We start from the raw sequence: 22,309 nt of genomic DNA on the forward strand, positions 1-22,309 counted from the left end.
CTCAAGAGTTTTTGTGTGATGGATTGTATCTATTTATAACATACTCAACATACCTAATAAAAATTATTCAATATTAATAAAGGCATATGAGATAAGAGAAACTGATATAAATTATGCAATATTAATAAATATGTGTGGTAGGAGTTGTTGAAATTGAAATAAATACTTGCCTTTTCTCATGAGAGGAAAACCATTTTAGAACTATGTCACTGCATTAAGATAAACTGTCAGGTCTCATACCTATATATTGCTTATGTCTCTTAGACCTTAACTATCTCTCTTCATGAACTACTTACTCTTCTTCTTTTCCTACCCAAATATGTAGTATTAAAACTGTAAAGAAATTTTGGTGCCTAAGTGCTTCATCAATGTGTATATGTCTCTATCTGGATTTCTTGACACACTTTTAAAAATAAAAACTGTCAATATGTTTTATTTTCATTTTTTTCCCCAGAAATTTATTGAAGAAAAAGAGTTCTTAGCTCAACTTGAAACCTCTTTTCAAAAATGTGAAGAAATTCATAAGAATTTGGGTAAAGCTATACAATTACTTTTTGATGGAATGACCATCACTTAAAAATAGCATTTCATTTGTTTTGCTTTCTTTATGTACCTTAATGTTTTAGAAATTGGTTTTACATATGTGTTTTCTTTAGAAAATTCTTGCATCCACTTTTAATATTGTTAGTGTACATATTTATTTCACCACTGTCAATTAGTATGCAAGTATTTTTCTTAGCAGTATTATTCTATTAATGAAAAACTGTTTTCTAAAATTACTTTCTTGTTTTGTTAACCTTATAGCTGGAGAATATCCAAATATTAGTAAACAATATACAATGGTGGAATATCATTTTTGCATGTATAGAAAAAATATATGTAATGTGAAGTCCACTCTACAAAAAGTTCTGGCATGTTGGACAATTTATGTGGAAAAGCTTCGTTTACTAAAGGCTTGTTTTGAGGAAACAAAGAAGGAACAGATGAAAGAGGTATTTTCAGTCTAATGGCACCTGCTCAATTTTACTTTTTTTCATTTTGTTTGGAGACTCTCGTTTTCAATCAAGAAATGAGAGGCCAGGAACAAGTAAGCATGACTGTCGGAAAAATCCTCCAAAGTTTTGGAAAGGGTTTAGTTTCTTTCTCATATAATTGCTAAAAGGAATTTTTCTCTTTGTTGTAGGTTTTACACATATGTGCGCACGCACACACACACACACACACAGCTTTATTGGGGTATAATTTACATACACAGTATGGCTTTTGGAAGATATATTGCTAAGTTCCTTGGAAGGGAAATAAAAGATGTGGAGTAGTAGATAGCTTATAGATACATTTAAAATAAATGAATGTTTTAGAAAGTTTTTGTTTTTCCATTTGGGTGCATACCTTTCAGTTCTAAAACCTTTCTGACTTTCTGGAGGAGGAAAAACAAAATAGCTTACTTACGTGGAGAAGTATAGAAGAAATTTTGGAGTAATTCACTATTGTTTTTATTTGCTATTTATGTAATAACCTGTTTTATGATTATTCTCTGAGGTAGATTTTCTTTCTTTCATTTGTTTTCCTCTGTTGTAAATAAATGTAGACAGCCTCTCAGATTAAACATTTCCCAAATAGAAGCTAAAGTTACTTAACAGAAAACAGGCCATTCATATGAAAGTAAAGTTTCTGATAAGTATATGAGTACAAGAAGAATATTTGAGTGAATCATTATTTCTTCCTGTCACCTCTGTTGATACCAGAATTTTACATCTTTGGCTTTCAATAGCTCTTCTGTCTTTAAAGTTCTTTTATTGAAATTCACATGTCTCTGAGGAAATAGCACTTTAAGCCTTAGAATTTCCAAACTCTGTGCTGAGGTGACCTGAGTTGCCAAAAAGAACTCTCAAAGTAATTTAAAATTTGAAGGAGACAAAGCAACATCTGTCTGCTGGACACCGCACAAATTACTACTAAGTTGTTTGGACCTGACTACTTAACAATGAGAAATGTTAGATAATTCTTCTAGCCTAGGGAACCCATGAAAAAATTACTGAGACATTGAGGGGGCCATGAACTGAAAAAGTTTGAGAACCTTTGCTATAAGCTCATCAGCCACTTAGAAAGATAGAAGATCAGATGCTTCCTGAAAGTCCGGGACCAAGAGTGATAACAGGTAGCCAGCGCCTGCCAGTTAGTGATCAGGGATGAAGCGCTCAACCAACAGGGAGAGTCAAAGTCTCTGCAAAAACCTCACTTTCACTTTTTTTTTTAAACTTATTTATTTTATTTTATTTTTAGCTGCATAGGGTCTTCGTTGCTGCACGTGGGCTTTCTCTAGTTGCGGCAAGCAGGGGCTACTCTTCGTTGTGGTGTACCGGCTTCTCACTGCAGAGCACGGGCTCTAGGCGTGCAGGCTTCAGTAGTTGTGATGCGCGGGCTCAGTAGTTGTGGTGCACGGGCTTAGTTGCTTCTCAGCATGTGGGATCTTCCCGGACCAGGACTCGAACCCATGTCCCCTCGCAGGGACCCATCTGGAAGGCAGGTTCTTAACCACTGTGCCACCAGGGAAGCCCCCTCACACTCACTTTTGCTTTACAGTCAACCTTGGTGAAGATCTATTATAAATAATGAAAAGACAAATAGTATGTCATTAAAATATTACATTGCTTATATGTTTTGTAGGTTCCCTTTGAGACACTGTCCCAGTGGAATCTAGAACATACTACTTTAAATGAAGTGGGACATTTCTTAATTCAAGTCAGCAATGATGAAGTTGGATCATCTATTTCTAAAGAACTGAGGAGGCTGAATAAAAGATGGACAAAGTTTATTACAAAAATTCAGCTTGTAAGTTTGTTTTTGGTAACAGCTTCATTGAGGTATAATTTCCATACATACAATTCACTCATTTAATCTGCATAACTCAGTGGTTTTCATTTGAAATATTTAGAGTTGTGCAACCATCACCATGATCAATTTTAGAACATTTTCATCACCTCATAAAGAAACTTGTACCCATTACCAATCACTCTTCATTTTCTCCCAATGTCCCCAGTTCTAAAGATTTCCCTATTCTGGATATTTCACATAAATGGAGTCATATAATACGTAATCTTTTGTTTCTGGCTTTTTTCACTTAGTGTAATGTTTTCAAAGTTCATTCATTTTGTAACGTATCAGTACTTCATTCCTTTTTATTGGCAAATAATAATCCATTGTATGGATATGCCACATTTTATTTATTCATTGATCAGTTGATGAACATTTGGCTTCTTTCCACTTTTTTGACTATTATGAATAATGCTGATATAACCATTCATGTACAGGTTTTTGTGTGGATATACAGCATATGGATTTCTAGTTGAAATTCATTTACCATTAAAGAATAACATTAAGCATTTTTGCCTACTAGATTTCAAGGTCCTTGAGAACATACACTAAGCTTTATTTATCTTTATATTTAGTATAGTGCTTCATAGAAGCATACCTTTAATAAATAATTTTTTGAACTTGAATTATTAAATTATTCTATTTCTTATTCGTAACAATTTGAGACCAAGGTGTTGTATGGGAAATTTTATAATGTTGTTACTAACTGATAAATCCGAAAAATATATTGAATATATTATGTGCATTTATTGTTTTTAATCATATATCTTAGCATAAAAATATAAACATTATATTTCATGACATTAATTTTTTATAGGAAATGGACCTGCCCCTTATAAAAAAGCAAGATGAGCCCTTTCTTGACAATTCTGGAAATATTCAACTATCTAAAGAAGAGAACCTAACTGCTGATTTTTCAACAGATATGTCAATAGAACTTCCTGAAAATCACAGTCAGAATATTATGGTAAATAGTCATACTTTATGTATTTCATTTGTAAATAGAAATAATTTAACTTTGCTGTTTTTCTTTTGAAAAAACCATATTGTTGAAACTGTGGTAAATGGGATCATTAGATAACATTTAAAGTATGGTCATTTTCCAATAAAATACCTAAGTGGTTTCCTCACGCAGTGGTCTTCAGTGTTAAAGCCCTGGGTGTCTCACTCACTGGGGAGTTTGCAGACATGCAGAAGCAGTCATGACTTCTGAGCTGTGGAAATGGAGTTGATATTTTTTTCAGATTGCTTCTGACTAGTATTCAGAAATTGTCCAGCTTTAGGCTAGCCCCTGGCCTGTGTCTTGCTTCCTTTCTGTAAAATGGAGGGAAATAAAATCTTTATTTCTTGCTTTGTTGGGTAATTCAGAGGATGACTTTAGATTATAGATAAGAATATGGAAAAGAAACGACAACAAAAAAATCATACACATGTAAGATGTAACACCTATGATTTTGGAAGTGTGCCTCCTTCAGAATAGTAACTTACATAGTTCTAAGAAAGTAATTTTTAACTGGCTTTGGCCAGTTGCCATGATGGAGTGCCCATGCTTTCCTACCGTGAAAAGACATAATCATAGAAGATCTTGAAAAATCTGAATTTGTGCAATATGCTTTTAGAATAGAAGAATATAGAATATTTTTCTCAAACATTTAAAATATGATCTGATTAAAAACAACTTTAAGAATGTGTCTGTCATATAAAGCTGTAGCATATCAACCTGTAGCATATTGAGAGATTATTAATGGGAAAAGCCTTAATTTTGTTGAAATTTGATTATGATGTTTCACAACTACTATTGCTAATAGCTGTATTTAATTAAATTGTATACAAGTTTTAGAAATGTGTTTATAGAGTCAATACCCTAATTTTCTAAGCTCTAATCTTATCTGTAAAATGGAGATAATAGTAACTGATAGGGATGATACCATCCTTAAGAAAATTTTTGTGAACAAATCTTTTAATTTTTAAAGTGATATATGCTTAGATAACTAATGAGAACATACTGTATAGCACAAGGAACTCTACACTTAATGCACTGTGGTGACCTAAATGGGAAGGAAAACCAAAAAAGAGGGGATATATGCATATGTATAACTGATTCATTTTGCTGTACAGCAGAAACTAACACAACATTGTAAAGCAACTATACTCCGATAAAAATTAATAAAAAAATAATAAAGCTATATATGCTATCATTAAGTACTGTTATCATTGTCCAAAAAGTAGATCTTAAATCATTAAAATATGTTGACTTAGCATTTGTTTTTATTTTTTTATTTGTTTTGGCATGATAGTTTAGTATGCATTTTAACTAAACTTTATAAAGATAATATTAAAACATTGAGTTTAAAAAACAGCCATTGTTTTTGATATTTTCATTGTTCAATTAATTTGCTATAGGGATATAACTTTTTTAAATTGAAAATTATAATGTAAATGGTACCATTTTCATAGTGATAATTTTGAATATTGTAGGCTGGGGAAGAACATGAAAAAGAAAATGAAGAATTTACAGGGACACTGAAAGTAGCTGAAGAGGTTGAAAAACTGATTGGACACATGGAAATCTGGGAGGCGGAAACCACATCTGTTTTGGATCTTCTGAAACAGCAAGGTGATGTAGATACCTCAGTGGAAGAATCTTTGCAGGTATGAGTGGAAAAAGTATTTAAAAGACAGCTTTTATGGTTGTAGGCTTATGTATTAAGATAAAAAGTTTTAAAGGAAACAGTAATAAGACTACTGTTAGAATTTTCTTTGTTGGGGTTTTTAAAAAATGCTTGGAATCTCAACCCTGGATCATTTGCTGTGATTTTGCTTGAAGAGAGAGGATAGATTTGAAGACTAATAATAGCTTAGGATTTTAAATTCTTGAACTAATTTTCCCAGCTACAGGATGGAGATTAAAATATTCTCTTGTATCAGAGGGCAATGAGATGAGTAAGTGAGTTCAGTCTCCTATAGCTCAGTGCAGTGCGAATGTAAGAGATTGTACAACGTATGCTTTGAAAGATCAACCCCGTATTAAGCTTTCCCTTCCTTACCTGATGCAGGGAGGGGATGAATGTTGTTAAAACTCTGTTCTGTCTTTATTCTCAGGCAGTGGACTCATTGAAAAGCAATGAGGCAACAGTGTATTTTAATATCGCTCAGTTCTCCCTGGAAAGAAGTTACAGTTGAGGTTTTACTGAGTTCCAGCTCAACTATAAAATTTATAGAGCATGTCATAAGTTACAACCAGATGGAAAGTTCTTGGGATAAAGGAACATTTGTGTAATTCTTTTAAATCTACGTTTCTGAAAGGTGTATATGTAGAATTTTGTGTTTTCATTGTTTATGAGTAATACTTTTTATCGCTTTGAAAATATTATATAAACTTACCTGTGCCATCTGCCAGTGCTTTTCTAATTTTATTTTTGTATTTATTTATTTGCTGTATCTGGGATTTATTTTAGTGAAATAAATGAGTAAGAAATGAGAAATTCAATATTTAAAAAATATTTCAAAGCTATAACAATGATCCCTGTTATAAACAGTGAAAACACAAACAAGCTGGAATATACTTCCATTAAGAAGAAATTAAGTAGATCTTTTTTGGATCAAGATATATTGTAAAGTAAGAAACGCAAGTTGCTGAACAGTATGGGTGATGTAATCCTTTTAGTATTTTTAAAAACAGTTGCTTTTTTAAACTTTATGCATTTATATCTATAGAAAAATATCTATGAGCATATACAAATAACTAACTCTGTGTATCTTGATCCTGCATTATGCCCAGCTCTTAGTACATTTCCTGGTACCTAGTAGATATAAAGTAAATATTTTTTAAATGAATGTGTGAATGATTGATTAAATGACAGTTAAGGGAGGGATGGGGAAGAAGAGGAACTTTTTCTTTATGTGCTGTATACCTCTCCATTCTTTGAGTTTTTTACAGGAGCTTTTGTTACTTTTATGATTCAAAATAGAAAAATTTGAAGTTACAAATGAACGTGCTAACTTTAGAACATTTAAATAATGTATAAAAGTATAAAGAGGAGAATAAAAATCACCATAGTTCCACTGCTCTAAGATAAATAAGGTCAACATTTACATAGTTGATATCACACAATATAATTTCTATTTTATCATACCCATGCCACCTCTGAGTTGTAATTAAAAATTTTTTTTGTTAATTTGATAACTGAAAAGTGGTAACTCATTATTTTCATTTGTACTTATTTGATTACATGTAAGATTGAACTGTCTTTCATGTATTCATTAGCCATTTGTTGCTGTGAATTATATCTGTTTTTGTATTTTCTGAATTATCTTTTTTTTTTTTTTTTTTCTTTTTGCGGTATGCGGGCCTCTCACTGTTGTGGCCTCTCCCGTTGCGGAGCACAGGCTCCGGATGCGCAGGCCCAGCGGCCATGGCTCACGGGCCCAGCCGCTCCGCGGCATATGGGATCCTCCCAGACCGGGGCACGAACCCGTATCCCCTGCATCGGCAGGCGGACTCTCAACCACTGCGCCACCAGGGAGGCCCTGAGTTATCTTTTGATCTTAGTATTTTTCTTACTGAATTTATAAGCTCTCTGAATCAGGACCCATTTTCATTTGTGTGGCAAATATTTTTACCAAGTTGTTGACTTTTAAGTTGTTTATTTTATTTCACATAGGAAATTTTTGTATTTATTTAGTCAGTTCTGTCTCTTATGCCTAAAAAGGCCCTCCGCACGCAGGGAGCAGATCCATTTTCATGGATAATTTCTTCTTTTCTAGCTTCATATTTTATATATAATTTTCTAATTCATCTGAAATTTATTTTTGGTATGTTGTATAAAGCATGGTTCTAAAAAGATGTTTTCCAATAGCCACTTCCTCCAATAACATTTATTGAACTCCCTTCTGACTGATTAGGCTTACAACAATTTCTTTTTAAGGTTTATTACTATTCTCTCAACTTATTTTCTCTCTATTGGCATTGTATTTCTTCTAGTCTTTATTTTATTGAAGTGCTTAGTATATTAAAAAAATCTATAAAAGACTATTGCTCAGAATCTAATTATATTAATATAAAATTTCAAAATGAATGTTTAAAATAACATTTTTTAGACTATAAATTTGCATCATTTTGTATTAATAGTTAACTTTTTATGATTTCCTGATGAGATTGTTAGGGTTAATGTTTAACATAATCAGAATATTTATTGTGATCTCACTTTAATTTGTTTTAATAGCATCTTATTGCCAAAGGCTCTATGTATGAAGAGCTTGTGTCTAGAACTGAAGACACTTTACAAATGGATGTGCAGAATGTTTCAAGCCAGGAGTCTCTTCAGCATGTGATCACAGCTGGGCTTCAGGCAAAGATTCAAGAAGCTAAAGAGAAAGTCCAGGTCTCTCTTTAATATTCCCTATTTAGTGAATTTAGTCTTTAAAACTGAGTGGTCAGTGAGAGGGCAGGGAAGAGGGAGGGATTGCCTTGTAGTTTGGAAATGTTTTGTAAAATATTAATTTTGCCTTATATTTTATTTCTTTTATTATTTAGAGCATGTTGGAAAATATCAATATAATAAATAGGATGTTCTTATGTCTAGTGGGAAAATATGAGTTGCTACTCAAAGAAAATATTTATTAACTTATGAGTTTTCTAAGAAGTTGGGCTAAGTGTTAAGTTGAGAATTTTTTTGTCATCACAGATCAATATGGTAAAATTAGTAACAGTGTTGAAGAATTCAACTGATGTTTCCCCAGACCTGGATGTCAGGCTGAAGGTGGAAGACTCACAGAAGGAACTTGAATCATACATTACAAGGGCTGAACAATTACTTGGCCAAAGAGAGAGCCAGAGAGGACTAGTTTCAAAATACAAGGTGCGGCTCTTTCAACCATCAAATGTAGGACATTTATCATTAGTAGATATAAATCTACCTCATTTGAAATCAAGATGTTTCCATCACTGTAATTATAACAAAGTTATTATAACTTTTAAAAATTTCCAAGTTTTATACATTGTTCCCCAGAAACTCTTAAAAATAAAAATTCAAACGAAGATTTTTTTTAATTCACATTTTACTGTATGAATGAACTCAGTAGTATAGTGTAAAAAGCACGGCTGACTTCTATGACACTGAGCAAGAATCTAATTTCTCTGGCTTTTTTAATCAAATAAAATGGACATAATAATTCTAGTCCTATCCAGCTGCCGATAAATGAAAATAAGGTATGTGAAGAAACTTTGAGTGGTTAAAATTCCTCAAATGTAAAATAAAGCCTTTATTATTAAAATGCTTTGGTAAAAGCTACTTATGAACATATGCTTATCAGCAGTTAAAGATCCAATAGTGTTTTGTATGGAGACAGCTTTAGATTGACTTTTCATGGTCTGATAGGCAGCTTAAAATGTATCGAAATCAAGAGGTACAAACTACTGTGTATAAAATAAATAAGCTCCAAGGATATATTGTACAGCACAGAAAATATAGCTATTATTTTATAACTTTAAATGGAGCGTAATCCATAAAAGCATCAAATCATCATGTTGTACACCTGAAATTAATATAATATTGTAAATCAATTATACTTAAAAAGAAAAAGATGTGTCCAAAGCAGACTCACTATTAACTAACACTGGAGGTACTTGGGGATATGAAATAAGAGTAAAACAAGGTCTCTACCCTTGGAGGTTGGACAGGTAGAGAAATATGTGGTCTTTCCTTCATTCATTTATTCAGCATTTAACAAGTTTATTGAACATTTAAAATGAGCTAAGCATTTTGGGGGAGATAAAGATGAAGTAAATCCAGAACAGTAATAGACTAACAGACATAGAAAACAAACTATGGTTACCAAAGGGGATAGTGGTGGGGTATGGGTGGGGAGATAAATAGGAATTTGGGATTAACATATACACATTAAGTATATATAAGAATAGATAATCAACAAGGTCCTATTGTACAGCACAGGGAATTCTACTCAATATCTTGTAATAACCTATAATGGAAAAGAATCTGAAAAAGAATATATATGTATGTATATTACTTTGCTGTACACTTGAAACTAACACAGCATTGTAAATTAACTATACTTCAATTAAAAAAAAAAAGATGAAGTAAATCAATACTGCCAGCGCTACTGCGCACAATTTTTTCAGAAAAAGAGCTCCTAGAGGAGCCTCTCCATTCTCCTTCTCTTGTCTGGGCTCAACCCTCTTCTGGCTTTCTGGACTGTTAACCATATTGGACCCTAATATCAGGTATTTCAGCTTTGCTTTTCCCACAGCCATCTTATGCTGCTTGCACCTTACCAGCCACCAGCTTTGACCAATTCCCACTGTCTTTTTTCCTCTCTTTTACTCCCATATGCTGAGAGTGCTGAACTAAACTTAAGAGTCAGTTGTTCTTTTAAGTAATCACTAGGCTGAATTTCAAAAGGACAGATATGTTCAGCTGCGGAAAGAGGGAAGAAAAAGAAAAAGCAGAGGCGCAGGCCCCTCCTCTACCAGAGAGAGGAGTTAGTGTCAGTTTTTGCACCATTTTCCTCTCCCTGACCATCTTCCTTTTGGAATCTGAGGCCAGGGATTTCCACCCTTTTGTCTCTGGCATTTAGCGAAGTAGATCCATTTTCACAGCAGAAGCAGAATCCCTGCCCTGCCAGGTATTGCCCTGAGACCCTCTGGGACTCCTGGGACACATGGGTGGTAGGAGCCCCCTTCCTGCACACAGGGCTAGCATGTCTTCCCTGGCCGTAAATCTAGCAATCCTCACAGAGGCCTTGGAGGAGGTTCCTGGGGGCTCAGGTTGGACCTTTTCTGCAGGAGACCCATAATAAATATGTAATAAGTATATGAATGACTTCCCACCCTGCTTAATTGCCTTCTCCCCCAGAATTACTTTCATCTTCTTGTCTCTTATAGATTTTTCTGCCCTTTCACAGACCCCAGACTATTTTTGTTCTGTCATTTGATAGTTACCTAAGCCAGGTTTCTGTCCTTGTAGAATTGCCAGGTAATATTCTATAAGAGTAGGTAAGCGTGGAGTAAGGGACGAACACATTCCTGGGAAGGCAGATCCCATCCCCATCTCCTGCTGCTCCTTCCCTGGGATGGCCCTGGGCAAAACTTAGAAGTCCATGATAAGGGGATGTTGCCTCCTTGCAGTATAAAATGCTTATGCACAATATTAAATATTTGCTATCTTAACCCTACTATAAATTGTGTCTTATTGCAACACTGATCTCTAATACAAGCTGGTATACTCTTAATATTGTATTACTTATGAATTGTGGCCGTCTGCTCAATGCTTAAGAATTTTAGAGGATACTTTGCCAGTGGCTCATAATAAGCCTTTCAGTAAGCCTTTTAAATATTTATCAAAGAGGTGCCAAAAACCATGCTGAATATCTTAAGGAAGTCTTTATCCTGGCCTCAAATATGTAACTACATTTGAATAATGAATATTTTGCAATTCTTTTCAAAAGAATTCAAGGGATACAAAAGGGAGATCAACCACAATCTACCAAGAGAAGTCTCCTCTAAATCTTCAAATAGTCTTCATGGAGTCCTTTCCTGGTTCTACATGTTAAAGACTCTAAAATTCTACCTGTTAACTTACCTTTGAGGACGTGGCAGTAGAATAAGGCTTTCATGTTCTTGTTTGTGGTTTTATTTTTAGGAAGCACTAATAATTTGTAATACTAAAAGTCTGCCCAAGTATTTGAAAGCTGTTGAAGAATTGAAAAATAATGTAACTGAGGATGTAAAGCTGTCTTTGGAAGAAAAGAGTAGAGATATCTGTGCCAAGTGGGAGGTAAGAACATGCATATGTGTCTGGAGCTTATGCTTATAGATCTGACCCTGGACTTGTTTGTCATCAGAGTCATCTTTGGTGGTCCCTTGTCTGCCCCGTATCACGGAGGGCTGATCACTGTAGGCTGTGGTTCTCAGGCCCGGCATCAGCTGGCTTCTGTCTGTGTTCATCCAATGACAGCAGTGTTTGGAGATTAAAGGGTAAATCGCAGGTGGAAAAGGGAGAGTCCAATGGCTTTCTTTCCCTTTCTCTCTTGCACAGTGCCTCTGGCAGCTGTGTCTCCCCCTGGCTGCAGGTTCCATGGATCCAGCTTCTGATGGGTGACCGTTCTGCCTGGGCTCCGCTGAAGCCTCCAGCCTAGGGTGGTAACAGCTTTCTGCCAATGCTAATCTCTGGATTACCTTACCGTCCCCTCTTTGGCTTTCATCTCTTATAATCGATTCCCTGCATTTAATTCCCTCTGAGTTAAATATTTAATATTTTCTGGTTTCCTGGTTGGATCCTGACTAAGACAACTTATTGACACATGTAAACATATAGAGTTTCATAGAAAATAGGCATAGGCTTTGGTGGCTGACAGACCTGGATCCAGCAGCTATGACCGTGGGCAAGTTGCTTAACTACTGGGAGCTTCAGTGATAAGATGGGAATAATTCCACCTACTTGGCAGGATTGTTGCAAGGATTTATATAAAGCACCTACCACAGAGATTGTGTTTAGTTAATGGTACTTAGTATTAAGTGTGTGCATGTGTGTGTGTGAATATGTGGAGAGAGAGAGAGAATAAGGTAATATAATTGAATATCTACTGTTAAAGGCCTTCTTAAAACACATTTTTAAAAAAAATTTATTTATTTGTTTTTTTTTTTATTTTTGGCCGTGTTGGGTCTTCATTGTGGTGCACGGGCTTCTCATTGTCGTGGCTTCTCTTGTTGCGGAGCACGGGCTCCAGGCGCGTGGGCTTCAGTAGTTGCGGCACATAAGCTCAGTAGTTGTGGTCACAGGCTTAGTTGCTCCGCGGCACGTGGGATCCTCCCGGACCAGGGCTTGAGCCCTTGTCCCCTGCATTGGCAGGCGGATTCCCAACCACTGCACCACCAGGGAAGCCCTAATACACATTTTAAAATAAACTTTTAGAACAATTTTAGATTTACAAAATTATTACAAAGGTAATACAGAGAGTTCCAATATACCCATGAACAGTTTCCCCTGTTATTAACATCTTACATTAATATGGTACCTTTGTCACAATTAAAGGACTAATATGGATAGATTATTAACTGAAGTTTATACTTTATTCATATTTCCACAGTTTTCCCCTAATGTCCTTTCACATCTGTTCTGGAATCCCATTCAGGATACACATTGTAGTTACTTGATATTTCTCCATAGGCTCAGATACGTGTTTTGTAATATTTTCTCCCAGTCTGCAGCTTGTCTTTTAATTCTAACAGTGTCTTTCACAGCTAAAACACATTTTTAGTTATTAGAAAGAAAAAAATATGTTTCTGGTATATTTTGAAACATCCTCCCCAAAGATACATGGATGAATCAGAATTTCACATAAGCTCTATTTCTATCCTTTGTTACAACAAATATTTTTGTGTTTCTAATGGAAATCTTTTCAGTATATCCTATTATGGTTAATGTGTGCCTTTGGTTTTTTTTTTTTTTCTTTTCTTGGCAGTCGCTTCATCATGAAATGTCTTTGTATATTCAACAACTAGCAATAGACATTGAGAAAGAAAAACTTAGTGACAATATTGCAAAACTCGAAAAACAAATAAATAAAGAAAAGAAACTAATTCGCAGAGGAAGGACCAAGGGTCTCATCAAGGAACATGAGGTAAAAACCTGTTCCCACTCACATTTTGTTATCATTGTGGGGCTTATCTTAAATGGTTTAGTATGCCCTTGGCTAGGGTTAAATCTGCTCTGAAAATTACTTCAGCCCTTTTGTCCCCTGGGGATCATCCCTTCTGCAGTCCAAGCTCTAACTAGAGCCCGTGCTTCTTGTTTTTGGGAAGTGAGAAAAATTCACAATTGAGTTAATATTTCTTCTTTATATATCTCAGTGGCCCCTGTCCTGAGACTCTGGTTACAAGATGTGTCACCCGCTATTGAAGTTCCCGTAGTTACTTTTGTAAGGACACGGTGTCCTCAGAAACACGGCTTTTGTGAAAGATACCAAATCAGGATATAAACCAGCCGGGGCAAATCTAATGGTCTCTTTTTGGTCCTCATCCTGTTTGATTTCTTCTGCATATTTGACAGTCCTGACCCCTCTTTTCATTTCTTTTAAACTTTCTACTGCTGTGGGTCTCTCGATACAAATCTCTCTTGCTTTTTCTTATTTTATTATTTTGGGGGGAGGCCTTCATTTTAGTGCCTTTCACTAATTTTCCTTTTTTATTGTGTTACCCTGATGTCTTAGTTTTGGGGTCTCAGTTTTTGGCTAATTTCATGCTTGCTCCAAGTACTTGTATGCACTTGGGCGTATTAACTGCCCTCTCTACAATGATAGTACCTATCATTATCTCCAGCCTAGTCCTTTCTCCTGACCTCTCCTTGTTTCTAACCAAGAAGTAGATATCACCATTGTTCCCCAGAGACCTCCACTTCAGCATGTCCAAAACCAACCAATAATATCTCCTCTTGAACTTTTCTTCCTCTTATGTATCCTGGTTATGAAAGGCATTGCCATCTCAGAACTCCCTCCCCCCTTCCCCTTTCCTTCTCACTCAGCCTTAGTGTAGTCGGTTGCCAGCTCCCATCTTCAGAAGAGCTGCTTCTTTTCCTTCCTTTCCACCAGTGTTGCCACTTCCCTTAACCTGGGGTCATTTTCTCCATATGATGCTGGTTGCACTGTCTTCCAGCCCCATCACCAGAGTGATCCCTTTGAACCCTTTGAACAATCCCTTTGAACAAATCTTATGTCACTGGTTCACCATTACTCCCGGGACATCTCCATACTCCTCAGAAGGCCACACAAGGCCCCTCACATGTGGCCCCAGGACACGCCTTCATCACCCCTCCAGCCATGTCCTTTCAGAACTTCTGGAGCTTTTCTTCTCTTGGCTCCTTCTGCTAGGCATGACCTCTCTCCCCTTTTACTTGGAAGGACTCGTACGTGTTCTTTCCACCTCTAGCTCAGATGGCTCCTCCATGTGAAGGAGGCTTTCTCTGACTCCTTAAGGCAGGTAGTGGCCCTGTCATAGCACTTGTCATGTGGTATGCTCATTACTTATGTGACTACTGCTGGGGAGGAACAAATTTTCCTCTACCCTTTAAGATCCCTGGCTGGGTCTGGAAATTGAACTGACAAAGACAGATTAACAGGAGAAAAGCATACACATTTTATTGAATTTTTATATGCACATGGGAGCCTTCACAAGAGCATCATGACCCAAAGAAGGGACCAGAGCAGGAATCTTTTATACCTTTTAGACAAAGAAACAATACATTTGTGAAGAATTGACAAGACAAAGGAGTTTGGGCTAGGGATAGTAAAAAGGTGAAGAAGAAACTAGGAAGATAAGGGTTAGGGTACAGGGTTTGTTTGCAGATTCTTTTGGTCCCATCTCTGGGCTGATAGAACTCTGTCTCCAGTAAAAGAAACTATTTCTTGCCCTTAGGGAGAAAAGGGGAAACCTTTTCTGTTTCGTTTTTCTTTTTTTTGGCCATGCTGCGTGGCTTGCGGGATCTTAGTTCCCGGGCCAGGGATTGAACCTGGGCCCCAGCAGCGAAAGTGCCAAGTCCTAACCACTGGACTGCCAGGGAATTCCCTCTGTGTTTACTGCTTCTTAATTGCCTTCAGTTCAAAATTATTTTCACGTCCTAAACCATAATGGAAAAGAATATGAAAAAGAATGTATATATATGTTTAACTGAATCACTTGGCTATACAGCAGAAACTAACAACAACACTGTAAATCAACCATACTTCAATTAAAAAAAATAATTTTCACATCAAAGAGGCATACGCTGGGTTGACGTGTTCTGGTTTCCTTCACTACATCACTGGGCGGCGGCGAATCCCTTTAGGGCTGACTGCTCGTCTTCGTTTCCAGTGCCCATTCCTACACCAGGTACACAGTGGACGGGCTTATAAAAGAAAGTGTTGGGTTTTTTTTGTTTTTTGTTTTGGTTTTTTTCCTTTTTTTAAAAAACATCTTTATTGGAGTATAATTGCTTTACAATAGTATGTTAGTTTCTGCTTTATAACAAAGTGAATCAGCTATACATACACATATATCCCCATATCTCCTCCCTCTTGCATCTCCCTCCCACCCTACCTATCCCACCCCTCTAGGTGGTCACAAAGCACTGAAATGATATCCCTGTGCTATGTGGCTGCTTCCCACTAGCTATCTATTTTACATTTGGTAGTGTATATATGTCCATGCCACTCTCTCACTTCATCACAGCTTACCCTTCCCCCTCCGTGTGTCCTCAAGTCCATTCTGTATGTCTGCATCTTTATTCTTCTCCTGCCCCTAGGTTTTTCAGAACCTTTTTTTGTTGTTGTTGTTTCCATATATATGTGTTAGCATATGGTATTTGTTTTTCTCTTTCTGAATTACTTCACTCTGTATGACAGACTATAGGTCCATCCACCTCACTACAAATAACTCAATTTTGTTTCTTTTTATGGCTGAGTAATATTCCATTGTATATATGTGCCACATCTTCTTTATCCATTCATTTGTCGATGGACACTTAGGTTGTTTCCATCTCCGGGCTATTGTAAATAGAGCTGCAGTGAACATTGTGGTACATGACTCTTTTTTTTTTTTTTTAATTAGTTTCTGCTTTATAACAAAGTGAATCAGTCATACATATACATCTGTTCCCACATCCCTTCCCTCATGCATCTCCCTCCCTCCCACCCTCCCCATCCCACCCCTCCAGGCGGTCACAAAGCACCGAGCTGATCTCCCTGTGCTCTGCGGCTGCTTCCCACTATCTATCTACCTTACGTTTGGTAGTGTATATATGTCCATGCCTCTCTTTCGTTTTGTCACGGCTTACCCTTCCCCCTCCCCATATCCTCAAGTCCATTCTCTAGTAAGTCTGTGTCTTTATTCCCGTTTTACCCCTAGGTTCTTCATGACATTTTTTTTTAATTCCATATATATCTGTTAGCATATGGTATTTGTCTTTCTCTTTCTGACTTACTTCACTCTGTATGACAGACTCTAGGTCTATCCACCTCATTACAAATAGCTCAGTTTCGTTTCTTTTTATGGCTGAGTAATATTCCATTGTATATATGTGCCACATCTTCTTTATCCATTCATCCGGTGATGGACACTTAGGTTGTTTCCAGCTCCAGGCTATTGTGAATAGAGCTGCAATGAACATTTTGGTACATGTCTCTTTATGAATTATGGTTTTCTCAGGGTATATGCCTAGTAGTGGGGTTGCTGGGTCATATGGTAGTTCTATTTTTAGTTTTTTAAGGAACCTCCATACTGTTCTCCATAGTGGCTGTACCAATTCACATTCCCACCAGCAGTGCGAGAGTGTTCCCTTTTCTCCACACCCTCTCCAGCATTTATTGTTTCTAGATTTCTTGATGATGGCCCTTCTGACTGGTGTGAGATGATATCTCATTGTAGTTTTGATTTGCATTTCTCTAATGATTAATGATGTTGAGCATTCTTTCATGTGTCTGTTGGCAGTCTGTATATCTTCTTTGGAGAAATGCCTATTTAAGTCTTCTGCCCATTTTTGGATTGGGTTGTTTGTTTTTTTGCTATTGAGCTGCATGAGCTGTTTATAAATTTTGGAGATTAATCCTTTGTCAGTTGCTTCATTTGCAAATATTTTCTCCCATTCTGAGGGTTGTCTTTTGTTCTTGTTTATGGTTTCCTTTGCTGTGCAAAAGCTTTGAAGTTTAATTAGGTCCCATTTGTTTATCTTTGTTTTTATTTCCATTTCTCTAGGAGGTGGGTCCAAAAGGATCTTGCTGTGATTTATGTCATAGAGTGTTCTGCCTATGTTTTCCTCTAAGAGTTTGCTAGTTTCTGGCCTTACATTTAGGTCTTTAATCCATTTTGAGCTTATTTTTGTGTATGGTGTTAGGGAATGATCTAATCTCATACTTTTACATGGCCCTGTCCAGTTTTCCCAGCACCACTTATTGAAGAGGCTGTCCTTTCTCCACTGTACATTCCTGCCTCCTTTATCAAAGATAAGGTGACCATATGTGCGTGGGTTTATCTCTCGGCTTTCTATCCTGTTCCATTGATCTATCTTTCCGTTTTTGTGCCAGTACCACACTGTCTTGATTACTGTAGCTTTGTAGTATAGTCTGAAGTCAGGGAGCCTGATTCCTCCAGCTCCATTTTTCGTTCTCAAGATTGCTTTGGCTATTCGGGGTCTTTTGTTTTTCCAAACAAATTTTGAAATTTTTTGTTCTAGTTCTGTGAAAAATGCCAGTGGTAGTTTGATAGGGATTGCATTGAATCTGTAGATTGCTTTGGGTAGTAGAGTCATTTTCACAATATTGATTCTTCCAGTCCAGGAGTATGGTATATCTCTCCATCTATTTTTATCATCTTTAATTTCTTTCATCAGTTCTTATAATTTTCTGCATACAGGTCTTTTGTCTCCTTAGGTAGGTTTATTCCTAGATATTTTATTCTTTTTGTTGCAATGGTAAATGGGAGTGTTTTCTTGATTTCATTTTCAGATTTTTCATCATTAGTGTACAGGAATGCCAGAGATTTCTGTGCATTAATTTTGTATCCTGCTACTTTACCAAATTCATTGATTAGCTCTAGTAGTTTTCTGGTAGCATCTTTAGGATTCTCTATGTATAGTATCATGTCATCTGCAAAGAGTGACAGCTTTACTTTTTCTTTTCCAATTTGGATTCCTTTTATTTCCTTTTCTTCTCTGATTGCTGTGGCTAAAACTTCCAAAACTATGTTGAATAAGAGTGGTAAGAGTGGGCAGCCTTGTCTTGTTCCTGATCTTAGTGGAAATGGTTTCAGTTTTTCACCATTGAGGACAATGTTGGCTGTGGGTTTGTCATATATGGCCTTTATTATGTTGAGGAAAGTTCCCTCTATGCCTACTTTCTGCAGGGTTTTTATCATAAATGGGTGTTGAATTTTGTCGAAAGCTTTCTCTGCATCTATTGAGATGATCATATGGTTTTTCTCCTTCAACTTGTTAATATGGTGTATCACATCGATTGATTTGCGTATATTGAAGAATCCTTGCATTCCTGGAATAAACCCCACTTGATCATGGTGTATGATCCTTTTAATGTGCTGTTGGATTCTGTTTGCTAGTATTTTGTTGAGGATTTTTGCATCTATGTTCCTCAGTGATATTGGCCTGTAGTTTTCTTTCTTTGTGACATCCTTGCCTGGTTTTGGTATCAAGGTGATGGTGGCCTCGTAGAATGAGTTTGGGAGTGTTCCTTCCTCTGAAATTGTTTGGAAGAGTTTGAGAAGAATGGGTGTTAGCTCTTCTCTAAATGTTTGATAGAATTCGCCTATGAAGCCATCTGGTCCTGGGCTTTTGTTTGTTGGAAGATTTTTAATCACAGTTTCAATTTCAGTGCTTGTGATTGGTCTATTCATATTTTCTATTTCTTCCTGATTCAGTCTTGGCAGGTTGTGCATTTCTAAGAATTTGTCCATTTCTTCCAGGTTGTCCATTTTATTGGCATAGAGTTGCTTGTAGTAATCTCTCATGATCTTTTGTATTTCTGCAGTGTCAGTTGTTACTTCTCCTTTTTCATTTCTAATTCTATTGATTTGAGTCTTCTCCCTTTTTTTCTTGATGAGTCTGGCTAATGGTTTGTCTATTTTGTTTATCTTCTCAAAGAACCAGCTTTTAGTTTTATTGATCTTTGCTATCGTTTCCTTCATTTCTTTTTCATTTATTTCTGGTCTGATCTTTTTTTTTTTTTTTTTTTTTGCGATATACGGGCCTCTCACTGTTGTGGCCTCTCCCGTTGCGGAGCACAGGCTCCGGACGCGCAGGCTCAGCGGCCATGGCTCACGGGCCCAGCCGCTCCGCGGCATGTGGGATCTTCCCGGACCGGGGCACGAACCCGTGTCCCCTGCATCGGCAGGTGGACTCTCAACCACTGCGCCACCAGGGAAGCCCTGATCTGATCTTTATGATTTCTTTCCTTCTGCTAGCTTTGGGGGTTTTTGTTCTTCTTTCTCTAATTGCTTTAGGTGCAGGGTCAGGTTGTTTGCTCGAGATGTTTCCTGTTTCTTAAGGTGGGATTGTATTGCTATAAACTTCCCCCTTAGAACTGCTTTTGCTGCATCCCATAGGTTTTGGGTCATCGTGTCTCCATTGTCATTTGTTTCTAGATATTTTTTAATTTCCTCTTTGATTTCTTCAGTGATCACTTCGTTATTGAGTAGTGTATTGTTTAGCCTCCATGTGTTTGTATTTTTTACAGATCTTTTCCTGTAATTGATGTCTAGTCTCATAGCATTGTGGTCAGAAAAGATACTTGATACAATTTCAGTTTTCTTAAATTTACCAAGGCTTAATTTGTGACCCAAGATATGATCTATCCTGGAGAATGTTCCATGAGCACTTGAGAAAAATGTGTATTCTGTTGTTTTTGGATGGAATGTCCTAAGTCCATCTTGTTTAATGTATCATTTAAAGCTTGTGTTTCCTTATTTATTTTCATTTTGGATGATCTGTCCATTGGTGAAAGTGGGGTGTTAAAGTCCCCTACTATGATTGTGTTACTGTCGATTTCCCCTTTTATGGCTGTTAGTATTTGCCTTATGTATTGAGGTGCTCCTATGTAGGGTGCATAAATATTTACAATTGTTACATCTTCTTCTTGGATCGATCCCTTTATCATTATGTAGTGTCCTTCTTTGTCTCTTCTAATAGTCTTTATTTTAAAGTCTATTTTGTCTGATATGAGAATTGCTACTCCAGCTTTCTTTTGATTTCCATCTGCATGGAATATCTTTTTCCATCCCCTTACTTTCAATCTGTATGTGTCTCTAGGTCTGAAGTGGGTCTCTTGTAGACAGCATATATATGGGTCTTGTTTTTGTATCCATTCAGCCAATCTGTGTCTTTTGGTGGGAGCATTTAGTCCATTTACATTTAAGGTAATTATTGATATGTATGTTCCTATTCCCATTTCCTTAATTGCTTTGGGTTCGTTATTGTAGGTATTTTCCTTCTGTTGTGTTTCTTGCCTAGAGAATTTCCTTTATCATTTGTTGTAAAGCTGGTTTGGTGGTGCTGAACTCTCTCAGCTTTTGCTTGTCTGTAAAGGTTTTAATTTCTCCATCAAATCTGAATGAGATCCTTGCTGGGTAGAGTAATCTTGGTTGCAGGTTTCTCTCCTTCATCACTTTAATTATGTCCTGCCACTCCCTTCTGGCTTGTAGAGTTTCTGCTGAGAGATCAGCTGTTATCCTGATGGGGATTCCCTTGTGTGTTATTTGTTTTTTTTCTCTTGCTGCTTTTAATATGATTTCTTTGTGTTTAATTTTTGACAGTTTGATTAATATGTGTCTTGGCGTATTTCTCCTTGGATTTATTCTGTATGGGGCTCTCTGTGCCTCCTGGACTTGATTAACTATTTCCTTTCCCATATTAGGGAAGTTTTCAACTATAATCTCTTCAAATATTTTCTCAGTCCCTTTCTTTTTCTCTTCTTCTTCTGTAACCCCTATAATTCGAATGTTGGTGCGTTTAATGTTGTCCCAGAGGCCTCTGAGACTGTCCTCTGTTCTTTTTATTCTTTTTTCTTTATTTTGCTCTGCATCAGTTATTTCCACTATTTTATCTTCCACCTCACTTATCTGTTCTTCTGCCTCAGTTATTCTGCTATTGATCCCATCTAGAGTATTTTTCATTTCATTTATTGTGTTTTTAATCGATGCTTGATTCATCTTTAGTTCTTCTAGGTCCTTGTTAACTGTTTCTTGCATTTTGTCTATTCTATTTCCAAGATTTTGGATCTGGGAAATAGAATCTTGGATCAGCTTTACTATCATTATTCTGAATTCTTTTTCAGGTAGACTGCGTATTACCTCTTCATTTGTTAGGTCTGGTAGGTTTTTATCTTGCTCCTTCACCTGCTGTGTGTTTTTCTGTCTTCTCATTTTGCTTATGTTACTGTGTTTGGGGTCTCCTTTTTGCAGGCTGCAGATTCGTAGTTCCTGTTGTTTTTGGTGTCTGTCCCCAGTGGCTAAGGTTGTTTCAGTAGGTTGTGTAGGCTTCCTGGTGGGGGGGACTAGTGCCTGTGTTCTGGTGGTTGAGGCTCGATCTTGTCTTTCTGGTGGACAGGTCCACGTCTGGTGGTGGGTTTTGGGGTGCCTGTGGCCTTATTATGTTTTTAGGCAGCCTCTCTGTTAATGGGTGGGGTTGTGTTCCTGCCTTGCTAGTTGCTTGGCATAGGGTGACCAGCACTGTAGTTTGCTGGTCGTTGACTGAAGCTGGGTGCTGGTTTTGAGATGGAGATCTCTGGGAGATTTTCACTGCTTGATATTATGTGGAGCTGGGAGGTCTCTTGTGGACCCGTGTCCTGAAGTTGGCTCTCCCACTTCAGAGGCACAGCACTGACTCCTGGCTGCAGCACCAAGAGCCTTTTATCTACCTGGCTCAGAATAAAAGGGAGAAAA

The 22,309-nt window shown here is 36.8% G+C and overlaps 1 protein-coding gene across 10 annotated transcripts in view; it reads left to right on the plus strand.

The window, feature by feature from the left end:
• Positions 1-22,309, plus strand: part of SYNE2 (spectrin repeat containing nuclear envelope protein 2) — a 341,983-nt gene that overhangs the window by 118,557 nt on the left and 201,117 nt on the right. For all 10 annotated transcript variants that reach the window (XM_082616958.1, XM_082616964.1, XM_082616965.1 and 7 more), the window contains exons 15-23: positions 455-533; positions 805-992; positions 2,668-2,832; positions 3,692-3,841; positions 5,353-5,526; positions 8,100-8,258; positions 8,562-8,735; positions 11,535-11,669; positions 13,357-13,515. In XM_082616958.1, coding sequence (XP_082473084.1) covers positions 455-533; positions 805-992; positions 2,668-2,832; positions 3,692-3,841; positions 5,353-5,526; positions 8,100-8,258; positions 8,562-8,735; positions 11,535-11,669; positions 13,357-13,515 — 1,383 coding nt within the window. The remainder of the gene's footprint in view (positions 1-454; positions 534-804; positions 993-2,667; positions 2,833-3,691; positions 3,842-5,352; positions 5,527-8,099; positions 8,259-8,561; positions 8,736-11,534; positions 11,670-13,356; positions 13,516-22,309) is intronic.

Source organism: Mesoplodon mirus (assembly GCF_964341445.2).
Source record: "Mesoplodon mirus genome assembly, chromosome: 4".
Classification (NCBI taxonomy): domain Eukaryota; kingdom Metazoa; phylum Chordata; class Mammalia; order Artiodactyla; family Ziphiidae; genus Mesoplodon; species Mesoplodon mirus.